The sequence below is a fragment of the Charadrius vociferus genome, unplaced genomic scaffold (assembly GCF_000708025.1).
Source record: "Charadrius vociferus isolate BGI_N301 unplaced genomic scaffold, ASM70802v2 scaffold509, whole genome shotgun sequence".
NCBI classification, from domain to species: domain Eukaryota; kingdom Metazoa; phylum Chordata; class Aves; order Charadriiformes; family Charadriidae; genus Charadrius; species Charadrius vociferus.
Window position 1 is genome coordinate 829,127 of NW_009650093.1, and position 13,351 is coordinate 842,477.

General features: G+C 42.8%; 1 protein-coding gene across 5 annotated transcripts in view; it reads left to right on the forward strand.

Annotated features, from left to right (window-relative positions):
- Nucleotides 1-12,585, forward strand: part of KAT7 (K(lysine) acetyltransferase 7) — a 17,333-nt gene extending 4,748 nt beyond the window's left edge. The window contains exons 2-15 of one of the 5 annotated variants that reach the window (XM_009892205.1): nt 819-966; nt 2,330-2,506; nt 2,687-2,926; nt 3,496-3,578; nt 3,845-3,934; nt 4,660-4,758; nt 4,927-5,037; nt 5,938-6,129; nt 6,325-6,414; nt 7,330-7,470; nt 8,666-8,759; nt 8,937-9,083; nt 9,990-10,096; nt 10,769-12,585. In XM_009892205.1, coding sequence (XP_009890507.1) covers nt 819-966; nt 2,330-2,506; nt 2,687-2,926; nt 3,496-3,578; nt 3,845-3,934; nt 4,660-4,758; nt 4,927-5,037; nt 5,938-6,129; nt 6,325-6,414; nt 7,330-7,470; nt 8,666-8,759; nt 8,937-9,083; nt 9,990-10,096; nt 10,769-10,870 — 1,821 coding nt within the window. In that variant the 3' untranslated portion in view covers nt 10,871-12,585. The remainder of the gene's footprint in view (nt 1-818; nt 967-2,329; nt 2,507-2,686; nt 2,927-3,495; nt 3,579-3,844; nt 3,935-4,659; nt 4,759-4,926; nt 5,038-5,937; nt 6,130-6,324; nt 6,415-7,329; nt 7,471-8,665; nt 8,760-8,936; nt 9,084-9,989; nt 10,097-10,768) is intronic. The other 4 variants (XM_009892206.1, XM_009892207.1, XM_009892208.1 and 1 more) reach the window with 4 other exon arrangements.
- The last annotated feature ends 766 nt before the right edge of the window (nt 12,586-13,351 follow it).

Here is a 13,351-nt window from a genome sequence, read left to right on the forward strand (position 1 = left end):
GGCGGGCGCCGTCCGCATCCCCTCAGGGCCGGCGGCCGCTCGGGGGGGTCTCCGCCCGCCCTCCGCGGGGCCGGCCGCCCCGACCAAGACATACAAACGCCTCCACACCTTGGCTGCCCAAGTCAGGGCTGCCGGGCTGGGTAGGGCAGAGATCTTCGGAGGTCCGGTGGCTGCCCGCCAACTCCTGAGGCCTGTTTCCCTCAGCGAGCCGCCCTGGCCACTGCGCGGTGCGGGGGGCCGCTCAGGTGGGCCGAGGCGAGGTGAATACAGCTGCGTTCACAGCCTCTTCTGGCCCAGCCTCTCCGCTGAGTGCCTTCGTTTTCTCTGCCGTGCTTCCACCGGGGAGCCCTGCGGCTGCCCTGAATTGCTGAGTGGTGAAGAGTCGGTTTGGCCGTTGCTGGAGCCCATCTGTTGGCTCCACCACCTGCTCCCGTGGTGCCTTGTGCTCTGCTGGGCTGCCTCTGCTGTTTTGAGCAGGCAGATGGTGCGGGAGTGCTGTCGGTTTGGCAGGGGGAATCTGTCCTGTCCAGCCTTGAACCTTGACTTACCTTTTGCTTTAAATAAAATCGGGTGCTACTGTGATTTTTCTTAGTGAATCAGTTTGTAGAAACTTCACTATTGAAGGCACTGACACTGCATGTTTACTATTTAAAATATTTTCTCCAGAGTCATACACTTGACACTTAATAGTTTGCATATGTCATTGTGTCAGCTTGAAATTACCTATCTAGCATCAAATGTTGGGGTTTTTAATAGTATAAATACAGTATGCAAGTTTAAATGCTTCTGTGCTAATGTCTGGGTCTGTGGTGTTGCAGAGGAATGCGGGCAGTAGCTCAGATGGAACAGAAGACTCTGATTTCTCTACTGATCCTGAGCACACAGACAGCTCTGAAAGCGATGGTACATCACGACGATCCGCCCGTGTCACCCGTTCCTCAGCCAGACTCAGTCAAAGCTCTCAAGGTAAACACTTTATTACCTTAAACAAGGAAAAGAAAAACACCTTCTTAACAAGAGGCTCTATGTACTCCATATTCCTGACCTTTAGAACTTAAATGTGTGGAGTTTATACCTAAATAAAAACATACGACTTTTTTCATTGGCTATTGATGTACCACAGCAAAAAGAAGTCTTTCTAAGTGCATATTGCACAATGAGGTAATACAATGTAAAGATTACACTGCTGGTGGAAGTCAAAACTCAAGTTTCCTCTGCTGGAAAAGTAAACCTGTCTACTTGTTAAAGGAAGTGGAACTTAAAACCCCATGATTCTGCAGCCAGCTTTGCCTAATTTTCTCAGAACTCTAAAAATTTGCTTTCTGTCTACTTATATCAGTACCAGAGCCAAGTTACAGAGGGAGTGTTTAAGGGTGAAAGCTGTTTTTGTTTGCTTTGTTTGTTTGTTTGGGGTTTTGTGTACTGCAAGGGAAGATGCATTTTCATGACTTGCTGACACTGACCCTACTCTGCAATAAATGTAATCAACATATTGCCAGTTATTTCATATGCTTCTTCTTTGGCATCCAGATTGTAAAGAGGAAACATTGAATGTGTCCACCTCCTCGTTTTTAGTGTTAGTGTAGTCATTTCTTGGCTGTTAGTTAATAAGCTGCCATCTGGCATCAAGGGGAGGAAATGACAAGAGATAATAACTTCTTTCCATTGGTCCATGTACACACTTTGATAAAGAATCTTGTTTTGTGACAAATTTTATTGCAGGTAAGAAATACATGTACATGATCATCTGGTAAAAAAACAAGAGGAAAGGTGGTATGGATATGTATGGAATGCCTGTAATATTCCTAGGTTATGAAAACATTCTTTTCATGCAAAATAATTGTTTTATAGTCTTACGAGCAGTATAGGATCACAAAACTACACACAGAGTCCCAAATATAGCTCCACACCAGAAGCTATCTTACTATTTCCAAGGGTTATCTAACCACTGATAATTCTTATCTAAACTAACAGTTCTTTACTTTCCGAATGGTAGCTGGTTTGTAATTACTAGTTAATTAAGTCTAGAGAAAGCTGATCTAATTCCAGATTTCCACAACGTTGGTAAAAGTGTCAAAAGATTTAAACTTGGAAGAACAGAGCATATCTTTGGGATGGCATGCAGTGGTGAGAAGTAGGACAGAACCCTGTGTTGATACGTAGCTATCAATCAGAATCAGATAATGCCAGGTTGGAAGGGACCTCAAGGATCATCTGGTCCAACCTTTCTGTCAGAAGTTGGCATTACAGACTTCAGAGCACGTGTGAGGCAAGTCTCTGACTTACAGTGGTTATTGTGGGTGTAATTATGGTGTTTCTGTGGAATTAGATTCCAGCCCAGTTCGTAATCCACCATCGTTTGGAGCAGAAGAGCCTGTCTATTCTACGCGGAGGGTAACCCGCAGCCAACAGCAGCCTACTCCTGTGACTCCAAAGAAATACCCGCTCCGGCAGACTCGCTCATCTGGGTCAGAGACTGAGCAAGTGGTTGACTTTTCTGATAGAGGTACGTGAGGTGTTGAAAGTTTGCAAAATGCTGTTGGAAAGAGTTTGTGACTCCATTCTCTGAGGGCACAGTATAATATCGTGAGGATAGAGGGTTTGAGACAGCTGTCCGGAGTCACTTTACATATTTTTTTGAAAGCTTTCTTTCAGGCAAATTTGTAACATCTTGATCCTTATTCAGACACTAAAAATGCAGCGGATCACGATGAGTCTCCACCTCGTACCCCCACCGGGAATGCCCCTTCCTCAGAGTCTGATATTGATATCTCCAGTCCAAATGTATCCCATGATGAGAGCATTGCCAAGGACATGTCCATGAAGGATTCTGGAAGTGACCTGTCTCACCGCCCTAAGCGCCGCCGCTTCCATGAAAGCTACAATTTCAACATGAAATGTCCCACTCCTGGTTGTAACTCTTTAGGTAATTTCAGCTCCAGGATTAATCTGTTGGGTTTTGCCTTCCTGCTGTGATATTCAAAGTCCCGCTCAGTTGAGTTATACATCCGAACAATATGCACTTAATTAGGATCAGAAGTACTATTGAGAAGTGGGTATAGAGAAGGATATAAAGCATATCTGCAGGTATATTCTTCCTGGAGGTGTTTTCCAGCTAGGAATGTTTTGGGGGATGACAGGGTAAAGAACAAGTTAGGGGTATGAGCACAGGTGCGGGAGGAAAATGCAGAGTCCTGCAGGCAGGGTACTGGTCTCTGCCAGAAGCAGGGTTTCAGAAACAAATTACTGCAGACCTCTGACATAGCTGGCTGCTTGCATGGAGTGCAGCTTTTCAGTTAGTGTGAAAAAGATTCTCCTTCTATATTGTTAAAGCTTGTGCCATGAACCATGAAGTGTGCTCCTCCTATTACATTGGTAATAAACTGAGCATGCTCCTTGAGAAGCTCATATGAGGTATCTGACCATCTAGGATACTTTTTAAACCTCTTTATGATCATATGTTAAAAGTGGGGTTTTTTTTCTGATCCTTTGCAGGACACCTAACTGGAAAACATGAGCGACACTTCTCCATATCGGGATGCCCGCTATATCATAATCTCTCAGCAGATGAGTGCAAGGTAAATGAATTTTCTGCTTTATCTTCCTTATAGGTTTGGGTTTTGGGTTTTTTTTGGAACAAAATGCCAAGACCTGTCATTTGTGAACAGAAAATAGAGTTAACATGTTTCAGCTGATGTCTTTAGCTGTAAGACCGCAGCATTTCTATGTCAAATCATCTGTGAATTACAGTTCAGAAAATTCACCTAAACGAGAAAAGGAAAAGATGAAGGCTTTGATAGTTAGTACTTTGCTGCAGCACTGACAGATGAGTTTTGGCTTCTAGGTACGAGCACAGAGCCGGGATAAGCAGATCGAGGAGAGAATGCTGGCCCATCGGCAGGATGACAACAACAGGCACGCCACCAGACACCAGGTAGGCAATCTGCACGTAATGGAGTGGCTGCTCAGTTAAAAGTGGAAAAACGTCAGCTCATGGTTTCCAGTGACAAATGATTTTTAACTTGATCTCCCTTCTTCACTTTGCGGGTAAACTGCTGTGCTGAGTCCTGACACTCCCCATTTGTCACGTCCAATTTGTTTCAGCAAGGGCAATTCATTGTATCCCTTAAGTAAGTGAGAGAATGGAGCAGCCAGTGAGAGCAGAGAGGTGGCATTGGCCAGTAATACTACTGAGGAGGCTGGAGCTGTTCTCCGGATGATCTTTTCTACGTGCTTTGGTGTATAGGACAAGAGAATTCCTGCAGAACTGTAAACTACAATTTTACTCTGACTAAATAGAGAAGAATAAAAGCAGGGAAATTACATTTTTCAATTCACGAGTCTTGGAGTTGAGTCAAGGTGACTTAATGAGTCAGCTCTGAGCTTTTCCCCATGATTAAGCAGCTCATAAGGAGTGCACGCTGTCTTGTGGCACTGAGGTGCATTGGCAAAGGCAAGCTGCGGTAGGAAGAAACTTTTCCTAGTTTACGTGCCTGTGTTGTACCTGCAGTGCCCTCTTATTAGCACAGGATTTGGTTCAGAGAAAACAAACCTCATAAAATGAAAGCCAGGACAGAGGTCCTTTAGCGTGGCAAGGTGAAGAAACATGTTTGGAGGGGATGAAGCCTAGTGAGGGCTTCCACCTCTGTTTTCTTTCAGGCACCAACAGAGAGACAGCTGCGGTACAAAGAGAAAGTAGCTGAGCTCAGGAAGAAGAGGAACTCAGGACTAAGCAAGGAGCAAAAAGAAAAATATATGGTAAAGGCACTGCCTTAATTCTTTCATTCCTTCCTGTCTGGAATGAGACCACTAAGCGGGTGTTTCGCTTCCCAGTCATCCTACAACATTCTCAGCTAAAGAAGTTGCAAGATGCAGTGGCTTAGTAGCAGCATGGCAGCAAACCCTCCTATTATTTTATTGTTCTAGGAGCACAGACAAACCTATGGCAATACTAGGGAACCTTTACTTGAAAACCTGACGAGTGAGTATGACCTGGAGCTTTTCCGAAGAGCGCAAGCACGGGCATCTGAGGACCTGGTGAGACTTCTAACTCGTAATATATATCATAGCAAATGTCTTTGTTAGAAACCTGGATGCTTTCTGGTTTTTTTTTGTTTTGTTTTTTTTTTTTGTTTTTTTTTGTTGTACTTGTGCAGACAGAATCAGAGTTTGTAAGAAGAGCAGCTACGGCCCAGCCCAGTCAGCAAAGTTACACTAGGGATAAGCTTTAAGTGCCAGTCATTTGGCGGGTTTGCTGAAAGTGCGACTGGAGCTAAGCATTTGCAGTCACGAATGCTGCAGTGCCTACAAGAGGAATGATTAGTAACAGTCCCATTTAATAGGTGTTTGTTTTCAGTGAAAGAATAGACAGCTTCACCTGCTGAAAGAATGGCGAAGGAGTGATAACAAAAGTCATCTTGACAGTAACCAGTGACTTGAAAGGAGTTCAGAACCTTGTATTGCTGAGGCTTCTGTAGGTGCTTTTCAAAGCCAACTTCCGTCTCCAGAGATGAGCCAAAAGATACTTTGCTGCTTACCAGTGACAATTGCATCTGGGATATCTAAGGCAGAGCATTAGGCTCTATCCTCTTCCTACATGTTAGGAAAGAAGCATGAACGGGCAAGGAGATTACATTGCTTTCATTACAGAAAGAGTGTGATCTTGGTGTTAGCACGCTGCTAAGTGCTGGTTCACAAGACATTTCCTCATGAAAGAAACAGTCACTGACTGTCCTGCTTGTGGACAGGGCTCAGGCTGAGTTTGATTGAGGAGATGTCTGTGGGAGGGGTCATTAGATGTGGTCACACTGAAAGATGAATTTAGAAAACTTGAAGTAAATTGTTTCCTTGAGGAAAATAAATAGGGCCTTCTTCCTCTCTACCTGCTTTTTAATTTTTTAAAAAATAATAATCCTTTTTTTTTTTTTTCATTCATAGGAAAAGTTGCGGCTCCAGGGCCAGATCACAGAAGGGAGCAATATGATTAAAACAATTGCTTTTGGCCGTTATGAGCTGGATACCTGGTATCATTCTCCTTACCCAGAGGAGTATGCTCGTCTGGGACGTCTCTACATGTGTGAGTTCTGTCTCAAATACATGAAGAGCCAGACAATACTGCGCAGACACATGGTAAGGGCAGAGCTGATTGCTGAGCTTTAAATCTGGTGTCAGTGTGTAAACGTTTTAAAACATTACTGTTGTTATCTCAGTTGCTTGCTTTCGGAGGTGAGAAGACTGCATGTTTCCTGGTGTATCCAGTGGCTTTTGTGACCTTTTCCACCCTTAAAACAGTAGTGTCACCCTAACTTTGTTTTCCTGTCATAGGCAAAATGTGTTTGGAAACATCCACCCGGTGATGAAATCTACCGCAAAGGCTCCATTTCAGTGTTTGAAGTGGATGGGAAAAAGAACAAGGTAACTAACTGCGATCACTAGGCCAGTCTTGAGTGTGGAGTCTGTCTTTCAAATGTGCTGAGTACTGCTTTTCCTGTAGAGAAACAGGATGCAAATGCGCCTTTCTCCCTCTAATTGCAGAAACACTACTAGAGTCTGATCTGTCCATTCTTGTAGTTCTGGCAGTAGTTTTGTCTGCATTTTATTTGTGGCTATTCCTCAGCCCTGTTGTGCTCTAGCAGTTCCATCGGCTGTCTCATACAGTGCTTGAAGGTGTGTGTCCAGATGCCTTTCTGAAAGTTGGTGGGGAGATGCTGTGCTTGGCCTCAGTATATGGCCACTGCCTGTCTCATCCACTGTGAATACTCAGATTTGGGTTAGAGTGGGAAGCAGCCTAATGTTATTGAGGGTGACCTCCCTAACCCCGAATTGAAGGGTGGAACAGGAGTCTGCAACTGCAGATTCAGTGCTAGGTAGTAGCACCACGCTTATGCCCTGTCTCTGATTGTGTCCGGTCTTCAAGGCTTCAGAGGAAAGCACAAAGACACAAATTCAAAAGCTAAATTCTGCACTGGCTGAAGTCGGAAGGAGTCTTTTCTAGTTACCAGAGATAACCTTGAAGCACGGGTTTAATACAATACAGTGCAAGCAAGCGGAGATCCAACCTTCTGCTCCCCTTCACTGAGGATGTGATGTTTTGGGCATTCAGAGATTGATATCGCAAACGTCAATTCCCACCCTTAGGAAGCTAGGCTTATCAAGTTTCATCACAGATGGAATTGTTTCCTGGCCCAGCTGCTCTGTTTGAAAGACTGTACGTCATTTCTTGGAGGATTCAGAATTTTCTTGTCATTTCCCATGTATGCCTGTTTTTGTCCCCTCTTGGGATGTTCCACTGTAATAAACAAGCATATCCTACTCTCCTTTTGCTTCTAGATCTACTGTCAAAACCTGTGTCTGCTGGCAAAACTTTTCTTGGACCATAAAACACTGTATTACGATGTTGAACCCTTCCTCTTCTATGTCATGACAGAAGCTGACAACACTGGCTGTCACCTGATAGGATATTTCTCCAAGGTTAGTTGAAAATACATACATCTGCATTACAACCTCACTAGAATGCGATGTAGGACACCAATTATCAGTACTGAATCTCCCCTCTTGAGTTTTTGCAGTCTCAGGATCTGTTGCTTTTAGGAGTAGATAAAGTTTCAAACCTGATGTGCGTGAATTGTTCTTACTGTTTGCTGCAGGGATTGTGGATGCTTTGCTTAGCACCTTTTCTCATTGCTAACAAAAACCCAAATCAGCTTAAATGAACTATTGTTGCTAGGAAGCATAGTGGTGTCTTAAATGTAAGCAAAATTAATTATAAAGAAATTGTAAATAAATGTAGAGGAAAATGTTAAAATAAGTATTAGTCACCATGATTTATTTTTTTTTAATTAATAAAGTACTTGAGGAAATAAAAATTCTTAGGTGGAGAAGCTGAGGCTTGAGTTAAGTAACTTCAGCAGATCCCACAAGTAAGTCTCTGGCCAAGCTTAGAGTAGGAGCCAGATTTCTCAACTGTTTGCTCAGATATGTTGCCTACCTAAAAAATAGCCAGTCTGTTTGTTTAACCTCTGCTGGATGTTGGTGAAGTACATTTCCTGGTTGTTCTTACTTCAATACAGAAAAAGTGATTACGCTTCTGGGCATGGTGATATCATGCAATGCAGTTATCAGTTTAGATATTTCAGCCTGTGAAATTATGTATGTAGGAGAATACTTTCCCAAATAAAGTGCAGGAAACTCTCTCTCTTCAATCGCCTGAGTCCAAACTGAATAAATATCTAAAAAAAAATGTTCTAAAGGAAAACCTGCATTGATCTGAAGATAAGTGTGTCTGAGTCTCTTCTTTGAACGTTTCAATATACACCACGTGCTTAGCATGCTGCTTTCTTGTTGCATCTAAACCTAGTAGATGATAGAAGTGGTAGTGAGAGTGTTACTGGCTTCTTCTCAGGTACAACTCTGTGGCCAGCCATCCTAGGCTTAAAATTGTGCACCAAACACCCAATTTCATGGCTAATAAAGTAAGACACTAAGCCAGGTTGGTAGCTGAAGGATGATCATGTTACTTGTTGTTAGGCAGGTTTTTCTGCTGTTGCTGCTTTCACCTTGTATTGTATCAGTTGCACAGGCTTGTTCAGGCTGCTGGGATTATGATATACCCATTGTTTGTACAGATCTAGACCTGTTAATCTGTCCTCTCTGTTCTTGTTTTTAGGAGAAGAACTCGTTTCTCAACTACAATGTTTCTTGTATCCTGACAATGCCTCAGTATATGAGGCAAGGTTACGGCAAAATGCTCATTGACTTCAGTAAGTAGAGAGAGAAATTCTGGGAACATATTCTGTCCAACATGACATTTTCACCAAGAAATCTAACGTTTCTATGGTGGTGATTTTCATTATAGCTGATTTCTGCATGTGCTAAAGAGGGTAAAGGTCAGGAGAGGGGAGTTTAAGAAGGATAAATATGTTTTCTTTCCTTTACAGGCTATTTGCTGTCTAAAGTAGAAGAAAAAGTTGGCTCTCCAGAACGCCCTCTGTCTGATTTAGGCCTCATCAGCTACCGTAGTTACTGGAAGGAAGTTCTCCTTCGTTATCTGCATAATTTCCAAGGAAAAGAGATCTCTATAAAAGGTATGTGTTCAGGCTAAATAAGCTTGTAGTGAATTGGTTCAGGAACATACTTATTCATCTTACTCACTCATTTTCCTCAAATATGAGGCAGGTCATGCTTGACTCATTCACACAGGTGTTTGTCTAGCAGCACAGTTACTGGAGTATTCCTGTAGTTGGGTATGGCTCCTTTCCTGTCCTGCCACCATAAAAGATAAGCCAGCTTGCAGAGTTTTGAAAGTATGTACTGGTTTCTTCTCTTAAAAAATACACTTTTAAAAAAGATTCAGCAAAGAACTTTATCCATCTGTAGATTAGAATGTTAAATTTAAAAAGAAAAATGGCTCCACTGAGAGGCTTTCAAATCCTTTGGAAAAATACTAAGACTATTTGGACTTCTTTTAATAGCACTTTTATGTATATGGCACCTAGGAGTAGGCAGCGTTTCACAGAGATGTTGAGGTAGTTCTGCAGAGGCAGCTATGTTTTCTTTTAGAGGATTACACCGTATTAACTTGGATCCTGAAAGCAGTATTGTTAAATCATTATGATACTCTATTTCAACTGAGTTTTTCCCAGTGCTCCTCCTAGCCTGGGTTTTCAGTTTTTGGGTGAGCTGGGCTGTTTCTGTACAGCTCTGCATTGCTTGCATCCGTAGCCTGTGGTTCTTCATGCTATTTGCAATCACCCAGCCCTCAAGAGTGAGATAAGCATAAGATAAGTTGTATAGCAGTGCTACAGCCGGCCAGGGTGGCAGAAGGTGCAAGTCAGGCAGGTACTGCATGTGCTTTCTTTCATATCTGCAAGGTATTTTGTGTATATCACTTCAAAAGGAGTTGCATAAAAGTTGTAGTTGAAAACTAACAATTATAGGCTATTGAGGAGGAATTCCTTTCTGTTCTAACGTAAACTGATACCGGTTTGCAGAAATCAGCCAGGAGACTGCAGTAAATCCTGTCGACATTGTTAGCACGTTGCAGGCGCTTCAGATGCTCAAGTACTGGAAGGGAAAACACCTGGTCCTAAAAAGACAGGTAAGATTTGTTTTGGGCATTTCTGCATTTTCGTTTCCTTATATTTAGCTTTTAGATTCATACAAACTCGCTGAAATCAGTATTTCCTTTGCATTGTGCAGGGTTTTGCAGCCTTTTGATTCTAGTGAGGAAGCAGTGTAATTTTCGAATGCAGTAACTATCAAATGCGACATGGGCATCCAACCTGATTCTTCAGGAGTGTAGAAATATGCTGTGTTCCTTTTCTGGTGTGTGCAATAACGTTCCTCATTGTAAACAGCTTTTTAGGGGAGCGGTGGATCAACTTTCCCATCATGCTCCTCATCACGCCTGCCCTTCACTGGGCAAACGGATCACATAGAAGTGAACTGCATTGATGGAAGCCTGAATAAGTCCTGTTTGTACCCTCATTACATATAAGACAAGTGGTTTATAAATCCCCAAATGTGACAGCATCTTTCTTTTGTTTTCCCCGCCCTGCGACTTCACTTTGTAGCTAAAAGTAGCCTTATCGGTGTGATTGGAAGGGCTTCTAGAAAGCACCGTGGAGGAAATGTTATGTTTGTCAGGCTAAGCAGTTAGTAGGCTATTCAGCTTCAGATTTGTGGGCTTGGATGTGTGGTGGTGTACCGTGGATAATTCTCCATCGTGGATCATTTGTTTTAACCTGCCCTTTCATGCTCTTTTCCTTAGGATCTGATTGATGAATGGATAGCCAAAGAGGCAAAAAGATCCAACAGCAATAAGATAATGGATCCCAGCTGTTTGAAATGGACCCCTCCTAAGGGAACTTAACTGTCTATCACTCCTGAAGCCAGTGAACCCCAGCAGTAGGAAGTACCCTAGGGATCTCTGTTGTATCTGTTGCTGTTGTGATTGGCTGGTACAGTACCCTCCCGAAAGATCAGTTCCCCTTGGTACTGTTCTGGCCCAGATCTTTTGTGCACACCACAGACGCTAGTTCTGAGGAACTTTATGTTTCGGCCTCAATGAGGTTGCAAGGATTGGATCTGTATAGGACCCAAACGAAGCTCCTAGCAGCACTGGCCCAAGGAGTTCTGATATCTGGTACTGTACCTGTCCAGTCACTGGTCTTACCCTCATGTTCTTATTCCGATGAGGTTGTGTTGTGTCCTATAATCTGGTTGTTTCTTCCTTCAGGTTCCTTGCGTTCTAAGTAATGGAGGTAACTTTTGTGGCTTTTGAACAAGGTCTAATAGTGCTTGTTTGGGGAAAGTGTGGTTTTCCAACAAGCTGCAGTTACACTGACTTCAGCATTTTTAACTAGTCCTGCCTGATGGACTGTTCCATTCCATGTATCAAATAGTTTTAGTAAGAGAACATACCACCTCTTTCAGCAATGTTTTCCATATAATATAGCAGGTCTTCACATAGTAAATATTGTACAGTCAGAAGCTTGCTTGTAACTGAGTGGTGTGATTGTTAGTGTTACCCCGGAGGAGTCAAGGCTAAGTGTGTGAGAACATCATGGTCTGAGATGTTTCATAGAGTTGCTCTTGGTCTATGCTCCTGGAGCTACTACAGTGCCACGTCTGTTGGAGAGACCTCTTTGATTATAAGTTACTGGTTTTTCCTGTTTATCTCTTGGAGTTAGTGGGTTTCTTTACACAAAAGCAGCCTGTTCAGTATATTTCACTGGAGATATTTTTCCCAGAGCAGTCTTCCTTGAATTTTAGGTCTCTTTGTATTAGAGAGGATTTTTTCCTCTAGACTGAAGAAATAAACCTTTAGACAGATTTTTGCTAGCCTTGTCCAAACAGCCACAGAAACTCTACAATGCAAATATCGTCAGTTGTTGGATTGCCTACAGTGTACGTTCTGTGCATCAGTGGCAGCTCCAGTTAGCTGTGTGGATGGTTTGCTTCTCTGACAGTGCGTTCTTGTTTGTCTTTGTAAAACAAAAAAGCTTTTACTTCCTCTCCCATCAGCACCACCGGAAGAAACTATCGTACAATGGCTTTCAAGTATAACCACTGTCCTTGTGCCACAAGTTTCCTATATGGCTCCAGTGTGATTATAAGGGGGGACAATCTTGGGGTAGATGATGGCAGCATCATATAGTGCCGATTTCATTTAAACCTTCCAGTGCTTCCTCACTGAATAGTGTCTGAAATGAAGCACTTGCAGTGTACCAGTAGGTGGGAGCCGTTTCCTGTTAACCACTGACCCATCCTAGTGTGGAAAAGTTCTCTGCTGCTCTTCTGATGGTTGTCTGCCTTTCTCTGCCTCCTTTAAAAAAAAAGAAAAAGAAAAAAGATCATCAGTACATGGTGTATACCTTGTGGGCATTACTGAATTTTACTGTCTCATGCCCTTTGCTCCTGTATTGTAACTTACTACAGATACTCATGAAACTATCCAACAAAGTAGATCTCTTGTGGAGTAGGGAAGAAGGCCATTCTTGTGCAGAAGCTAAACCCTGTTCCCATGATGTGGTAGAATGTGCTATTCTTGTATCTACTTCTCAATAAAGCATGTTCTCTGCTCAACTTTATGCCTTCTTTTTATTTTTTTTTTTTTTTCAGTCAGATGCTATTCTGCATCTCCAGTTAAGTGAAGCTGCTGCTTTATGGTGCAGGGGACTAATTTTGAACCCATCTTCGTCCCTGGTGTATTAAGGATCGTGACTAGAGTGGCCTCTAGGTTGAACCTTTTGGAAATAGCCTGTATTGTATATTCACTCTAGAGCTTTCTGTGCGCAGGAGGCTACTGTGAGGAATGTGGATGTTGTGAGATGCTGGCAAATTAAGTATGTCATGCAAGACTGGGATAGCATGTCAACCTAAAGTTCATTGAAGAAGGAAGGAGTTATCTTTAAAGTGACGGCCCTGGATTTTTAGCCTTTCATTCTGTGCTTCTATGACCAGACCTTCTGGCTTCTTGTACCGTGGAAGGCCTTGGGGCAGTGAAGTCTCTGATCTTCAAAAAACCAGTGTTTGAAGTTCAGCACATCTCTCAAATGTTTTGAGTCTTTGATATAATCTCTGATACAAAATGGTTAATTACACATATCTGCTCCAGCTCCCTCCAGAGATTCTGCTTTTCTACAGAACTCAGTGGGAGTTAAAAAAGAGTAGGGAATGTTTTTTTGGAGTCTGGGCTCTAAGCTGCAGAGAGGCCAGGGCGGTGGTAAGAGTAAGGCTGACATGCCAGTGATTGTGGCCTGGGATTCCAGGTGCTCAGTTTACAAAGAAAGAGCGAACGGATTGAGATGGAATACCTTGGTAGTCGTGATGTGATTAAGATCAAAACCAA